Here is a 7,500-nt window from a genome sequence, read left to right on the forward strand (position 1 = left end):
TCCAACACTCACTCCCTCCACCGCCTCCAACACTCACTCACTCCACCACCTCCAACACTCACTCCCTCCACCACCTCCAACACTCACTCCCTCCACCACCTCCAACACTCACTCCCTCCACCACCTCCAACACTCACTCCCTCCACCACCTCCAACACTCACTCCCTCCACCACCTCCAACACTCACTCCCTCCACCACCTCCAACACTCACTCCCTCCACCGCCTCCAACACTCACTCCCTCCACCGCCTCCAACACTCACTCCCTCCACCACCGGCGCACCGTGGCTGCAGTGTGCACCGTCCACAAGATGCACCGCGGCAACTCGCCAAGGCTTCTTCGGCAGCACCTCCCAAACCCGCGACCTCTACCCGCCTAGAAGGTCAAGGGCAGCAAGTCCATGGGAACACCACCCCCTCCACGTTCCCCTCCCAGTCACACACCATCCCTCGACTGGGAAATATATCGGCCGTTCCTCCATCGTCGCTGGGTCCCAATCCTGGAACTCCCTCCCTAACAGCACTGTGGGAGCACCTTCACCACACGGACTGCAGCGGTTCAAGAAGGGGGCTCACCACCACCTTCTCAAGGGGCAATTAGGGATGGGCAATAAATGCCGGCCTTGCCAGCGACACCCACATCCCAGGGATGAATGGAAAAAAGACCCAGGACAGGGTCCGAAGCCCCCAGGGGACAGTGGGCTGAATACAGAATCTAGCTGAGAATCCCTGACTGAGCATAGAGAAGACGGAAACAATCGAGCGATTACTGTGTGGGGTGGTATTGTGTGTGAGTGTGTGTGGGTTTGTGTGGGACGGGGCTATTGTTGTGTGGGGTGGTATTGTGTGTGTGTGTGGGATGGGGCTATTGTGTGGGGTGGTATTGTGTGTGTGTGTGTGTGTGGGTTTGTGTGGGATGGAGCGATTGTTGAGTGGGGTGGTATTGTGTGTGTGTGTGTGTGTGTTTGTGTGGGTCGGGGCGATTGTTGTGTGGGGTGGTATTTGTGTGTGTGTGTGTGTGTGTTTGTGTGGGACGGGGCGATTGTTGAGTGGGGTGGTGTGTGTGTGTGTATGTGTGTGTGGGTTTGTGTGGGATGGAGCGATTGTTGAGTGGGATGGTATTGTGTGTGTGTGTTTGTGTGGGATGGAGCGATTGTTGCGTGGGGTGGTATTGTGTGTGTGGGATGGAGCGATTGTTGAGTGGGGTGGTATTGTGTGTGTGAGATGGAGCGATTGTTGCGTGGGGTGGTATTGTGTGTGTGGGATGGAGCGATTGTTGCGTGGGGTGGTATTGTGTGTGTGGGATGGAGCGATTGTTGCGTGGGGTGGTATTGTGTGTGTGGGATGGAGCGATTGTTGCGTGGGGTGGTATTGTGTGTGTGGGATGGAGCGATTGTTGAGTGGGGTGGTATTGTGTGTGTGGGATGGAGCGATTGTTGAGTGGGGTGGTATTGGATGTGGTTGTTCGCCCCCCCCCCCGGTGTGTGACCATGCCTTTCACCCCCTGCCCCTCCACCTCAGGCCGTCGCACCCTCGCTGTCATCACCAAGTTGGACCTGATGGACGCGGGCACAGACGCAATGGACGTCCTGACTGGGCGAGTCGTTCCAGTGAAGCTGGGCATCATCGGAGTGGTTAACAGGTGGGCCGTTGCCAGCGTGTGCGCGGGCGTAGCGCGAGGGGAGGGGGGGGCTGATGGCGGGAGCTGTGAGCAAGGAACGGCGCGAACTCGTGCACTCTCTCCTCCTCCAATACATCCCAGTCCTGGCCACAGCAGCGTATACTGGAAATCTGAACTAAGAAACAGAAGAGGCTGGAAATTATAATCTAAAGGGGGCGAGATTACAAAGTGCCGCAGTACAGCGGGACCTGGGGGTTACTTGTGCATGAAACACAAAAGGTTAGTATGCAGGTACAGCAAGTGATCAGGAAGGCCAATGGTATCTTGGCCTTTATTGCAAAGGGGGATGGAGTATAAAAGCAGGGAAGTCTTGCTCCAGTTATACAGGGTATTGGTGAGGCCACACCTGGAGTACTGCGTGCAGTTCTGGTCTCTGTATTTAAGGAGGGATACACTTGCTTTGGAGGCAGTTCAGAGAAGGTTCACTCGGTTGATTCCGGGGATGAGGGGGTTGACTTATGAGGAAAGGTTGAGCAGGTTGGGCCTGTACCCATTGGAGTTTAGAAGAATGAGACGTGATCTTATTGAAACGTATCAGATTCTGAGGGGGCTGGACAGGGTGGATGCAGAGAGGATGTTTCCCCCTCGTGGGGGAATCTAGAACTAGGGGGGCACATAGTCTCAGAATAAGGGGCCGCCCATTTAGGATGGAGATGAGGAGGAATTTCTTCTGGTGAATCTGTGGAATTCTCTGCCCCAGAGAGCTGTGGGGGGGCTGGGTCATTGAATATATTTAAGGAGGAGATAGACAGATTTTTGAGCGATAAGGGAGTGAAGGGGCGGGCGGGGAAGTGGAGCTGGGCCCAAGATCAGATCAGCCGCGATCTTATTGAATGGCGGAGCGGGCTCGAAGGGGCCGAATGGACGACTCCTGCTCCTGTTTCTGATGTGCTTCTGTTCCCCTTGCAGGAGTCAACACGACATCAACGTGAACAAGAGCATCAGCGACGCGATCCAGGACGAGCAGTCCTTCCTGCAGAAGAAATATCCATCGCTGGCAAACCGCAACGGGACCAAACACTTATCCAAAACCCTGAACAGGTAAGCAGGCGCAGTCTGACCCTGTCCCGGCACAGCACGGACCGAGCGCCTTGCACCTCCCCGCCCCCCCCAGCCCCGAGATTCGGAGGGGCAATACTGGGAGAGCCCCGCACTGTCGGAGGGTGGTACTGAGGGAGCCCCGCACTGTCGGAGGGGCGGTACTGAGGGAGCGCCGCACTGTCGGAGGGGCAGTACTGAGGGAGCGCCGCACTGTCGGAGGGGCAGTACTGAGGGAGCCCCGCACTGTCGGAGGGGCAGTACTGAGGGAGCCCCGCACTGTCGGAGGGGCAGTACTGAGGGAGCCCCGCACTGTCGGAGGGGCGGTACTGAGGGAGCCCCGCACTGTCGGAGGGGCGGTACTGAGGGAGCACCGCACCGTCGGAGGGGCGGTACTGAGGGAGCGCCGCACTGTTGGAGGGGCGGTACTGAGGGAGCACCGCACTGTCGGAGGGGCAGTACTGAGGGAGTGCCGCACTGTCAGAGGGGCGGTACTGAGGGAGCCCCGCACTGTCGAAGGGGCAGTACTGAGGGAGTGCCGCACTGTCAGAGGGGCGGTACTGAGGGAGCCCTGCACTGTCGAAGGGGCAGTACTGAGGGAGTGCCGCACTGTCAGAGGGGCGGTACTGAGGGAGCCCCGCACTGTCGGAGGGGCAGTACTGAGGGAGTGCCGCACTGTCGGAGGGGCGGTACTGAGGGAGCACCGCACTGTTGGAGGGGCAGTACTGAGGGAGCACCGCACTATCGGAGGGGCAGTACTGAGGGAGCGCCGCACTGTCGGAGGGGCAGTACTGAGGGAGCGCCGCACTGTCGGAGGGGCGGTACTGAGGGAGCCCCGCACTGTCGGAGGGGCAGTACTGAGGGAGCGCCGCACTGTCGGAGGGGCGGTACTGAGGGAGCGCCGCACTGTCGGAGGGGCGGTACTGAGGGAGCCCCGCACTGTCGGAGGGGCGGTACTGAGGGAGCCCCGCACTGTTGGAGGTGCCATTTTTCGGCTGAGACGTTAAACACGCATGCCTCTGAAGTGAACGTAAAAGCTCCCATGGCACGATCCTGAGATACGCAGACGATAACTGTGCACAGTACTCCAGGTGTGGTCTCACCAGGGCCCCTGTACAATTGTAGCAAGACTCCCCCACTCTCCAACCTTCCCTGCAATAAGGGAGGACGCGAAGGAACAGCGATACATGTCCCAGTCTAAACGGCCGACCCCTGACCGGGAGACTGTGACCCCTGGTTCTCCAGTCCCCAGCGCAGGTTCGGTTGTCCAGGGTCGAGCTGCCCGACGAGCGATTGGTTGCCGAGTTGCTGGCTCCTTCTCCTCCCTGCAGGCTGCTGATGCACCATATTCGGGACTGCCTCCCGGAGCTGAAGACCCGGGTCAACGTGCTGACGGCCCAGTACCAGTCCATGCTCAACAGCTACGGGCACCCCATCGAGGATCACAACGCCACCCTGCTCCAGATCATCACCAAGTTCGCCACCGAGTACTGCAACACCATCGAGGGGACGGCGAAAAACATCGAGACCTCGGAGCTGTGAGTGCCGCCGGGCGGGGGGGGCGCGTGGGGCGGAGTAACGGCAGGCGTGTGAGCGGGGGGAGCGGAGTGGGAACATGGGAACAGGAGGAGGCCGTTCAGCCCCTCGAGCCTGTTACATTAGGGACAGGAGGAGGCCGTTCAGCCCCTCGAGCCTGTTACATCAGGAACAGGAGGAGGCCGTTCAGCCCCTCGAGCCTGTTACATTAGGGACAGGAGGAGGCCGTTCAGCCCCTCGAGCCTGTTACATTAGGAACAGGAGGAGGCCGTTCAGCCCCTCGAGCCTGTTACATTAGGAACAGGAGGAGGCCATTCAGCCCCTCGAGCCTGTTACATTAGGAACAGGAGGAGGCCGTTCAGCCCCTCGAGTCTGTTACATTAGGGACAGGAGGAGGCCGTTCAGCCCCTCGAGCCTGTTACATTAGGGACAGGAGGGGGTCGTTCAGCCCCTCGAGCCTGTGACATTAGGGACAGGAGGAGGCCATTCAGCCCCTCGAGCCTGTTACATTAGGGACAGGAGGAGGCCGTTCAGCCCCTCGAGCCTGTGACATTAGGGACAGGAGGAGGCCGTTCAGCCCCTCGAGCCTGTTACATTAGGGACAGGAGGAGGCCGTTCAGCCCCTCGAGCCTGTTACATTAGGGACAGGAGGAGGCCGTTCAGCCCCTCGAGCCTGTTACATTAGGGACAGGAGGAGGCCGTTCAGCCCCTCGAGCCTGTTACATTAGGGACAGGAGGAGGCCGTTCAGCCCCTCGAGCCTGTGACATTAGGGACAGGAGGAGGCCGTTCAGCCCCTCGAGCCTGTTACATTAGGGACAGGAGGAGGCCGTTCAGCCCCTCGAGCCTGTTACATTAGGGACAGGAGGAGGCCGTTCAGCCCCTCGAGCCTGTTACATTAGGGACAGGAGGAGGCCGTTCAGCCCCTCGAGCCTGTTACATTAGGAACAGGAGGAGGCCGTTCAGTCCCTCGAGCCTGTTACATTAGGAACAGGAGGAGGCCGTTCAGCCCCTCGAGCCTGTTACATTAGGAACAGGAGGAGGCCGTTCAGCCCCTCGAGCCTGTTACATTAGGAACAGGAGGAGGCCGTTCAGCCCCTCGAGCCTGTTACATTAGGGACAGGAGGAGGCCGTTCAGCCCCTCGAGCCTGTTACATTAGGGACAGGAGGAGGCCGTTCAGCCCCTCGAGCCTGTTCCATCAATCAATGAGATCAGGGCTGATCTGCGAGCTAACTCCATCTATCCACCTTTGCCCCGTATCCCTTAATACCGACAGTTAACAAAAAAGTATCAATCTCCCATTTCAAATTAACAATTGGCGTTTGTGGAAGAGAGTTCCAAATTTCTCCCACACTGTGTGTAGAAAGCACATGGGATTGTGGGTCGTGTGCTGACGTGGATTGAGAACTGGTTGGCAGACAGGAAGCAAACAGAGAAAATATGTGCAGGAGCAGGCCATTCGGCCCTTCGAGCCTGCACCACCATTCAATATGATCATGGCTCATCATTCCCTCAGTACCCCATTCCTGTTTTCTCTCCAAACCCCTTGATCCCTTTAGCCATAAGGGCCACATCGAACTCCCTTTTGAATATATTTAGTGAATTGGCCTCAACAACTCTCTGTGGTAGAGAATTCCACAGGTTCACCACTCTCTGGGTGAAGAAGTTTCTCCTCATCTCGGTCCTAAATGGCTTACCCCTTATCCTTAGACTGTGTCCCCTGGTTCTGGACTTCCCCAACATCGGGAACATTCTTCCTGCATCTAACCTGTCCAGTCCCGTCAGAATTGTATATGTTTCTATGAGATCCCCTCTCATCCTTCTAAACTCCAGTCAATACAGGCCCAGTCGATCCAGTCTTTCATCATATGTCAGTCCTGCCATCCCAGGAATCAGTCTGGTGAACCTTCGCTGCACTCCCTCAATAGCAAGAATGTCCTTCCTCAGATTAGGAGACCAAAACTGAACACAATATTCCAGGTGTGGCCTCACCAAGGCCCTGTGCAACTGCAGTAAGACCTCCCTGCTCCTATACTCAAATCCCCACTCTTAACACGAGTCCTTAGGTGGCTGAACAGCCCAATATGGGAGCCACAGTCCCTGTCACAGGTGGGACAGACAGTGGTTGAGGGAAGGGGAGGGTGGGACTGGTTTGCCGCACGGTCCTTCCGCTGCCTGCGCTTGGTTTCTGCACGCTCTCAGCGACGAGACTCGAGGTGCTCAGCGCCCTCCCGGATGCACTCCCTCCACTGAGGGCGGACTGGTCTTTGGGCCCAGGGACTCCCAGGTGTCGGTGGGGATGTTGCACTTTATCAGGGAGGCTTTGAGGGTGGTCCCTTGCAACGTTTCCCACACGAGGCCGGAGATGGAGCCTGGGCCTTTCCTGCTCTGCGTGTGTGGGTGTGCGTGCGCGCGGGCAGGGCAGCTCCGCGGGCCGGTGGAGGGAGTGGGGCGCGGGCGCGCGGCCTTTTCCGAGTTCCCTCAGCGTCCTGACCTGCCCCCCCCCCGCACCCCCACCCCCTCCTTCGCCCTTTCCAGCTGCGGAGGCGCCCGGATCTGTTACATCTTTCACGAGACGTTCGGCCGGACCCTGGAATCCATCGACCCGCTCACGGGATTGACAACGCTGGACGTGCTGACTGCTATCCGCAATGCCACGGTACTGAGCGCTGGCGGGGGGGGCGGGGCGTGAGCAGGGTTTGGGGGGGGGGGTGTATCAGTCCCCCTCCAGTTAACACGCAAGCTCCAGTCCCACTTACGCCGGCCGACAGCCGGGTGTAACCAACAGCGTGCGCGCCCTCGTCTCATTGTTCTTCTCACGCTCTCCCTCTCTCTTTTCAGCATCTCATCATCGGAGGCAGTCCCTCGAAGCGAGGATGACTTGCTTCCACACCAAAAAGGATGAGTTCACGGGTGTTTCAATGAAGGACCTGATATTCCCGATCCCGAACTACATCCTGAAGGGTGGAAGGTTCCTGTGGGTGGATTGTTTTAACGTGGGGTGACCGTTGCACACCAGCCACCACACGGGGCTTGACAGAGCGAGGTCTGGGTCCAGGGGCAAGGGTTAAACCAGGACGACTGGAGACCAGCTCTGCTGCACGGACCCAGTGCGCCCACATATCGCACAGTGTGTGGGCTGGGCCCCTGCTGCCCCCGGGCCCTCGGCTCTCCTGGGTCCCGAACTTTCGCCTCTCCCGGGCCCCGATAACGTCCCTCTACGATCTCTCGCCGCTCCTTCGCCCCC

The 7,500-nt window shown here is 58.7% G+C and overlaps 1 protein-coding gene across 5 annotated transcripts in view; it reads left to right on the forward strand.

The window, feature by feature from the left end:
• Positions 1–7,500, forward strand: part of LOC139240629 (dynamin-1-like protein) — a 46,906-nt gene that overhangs the window by 19,799 nt on the left and 19,607 nt on the right. For all 5 annotated transcript variants that reach the window (XM_070869192.1, XM_070869191.1, XM_070869190.1 and 2 more), the window contains 4 exons: positions 1,521–1,641; positions 2,590–2,721; positions 4,050–4,256; positions 6,792–6,912. In XM_070869192.1, the coding sequence (XP_070725293.1) occupies positions 1,521–1,641; positions 2,590–2,721; positions 4,050–4,256; positions 6,792–6,912 (581 nt within the window). The remainder of the gene's footprint in view (positions 1–1,520; positions 1,642–2,589; positions 2,722–4,049; positions 4,257–6,791; positions 6,913–7,500) is intronic.

This window comes from Pristiophorus japonicus, chromosome 32 (assembly GCF_044704955.1).
Source record: "Pristiophorus japonicus isolate sPriJap1 chromosome 32, sPriJap1.hap1, whole genome shotgun sequence".
Lineage (NCBI taxonomy): Eukaryota > Metazoa > Chordata > Chondrichthyes > Pristiophoridae > Pristiophorus > Pristiophorus japonicus.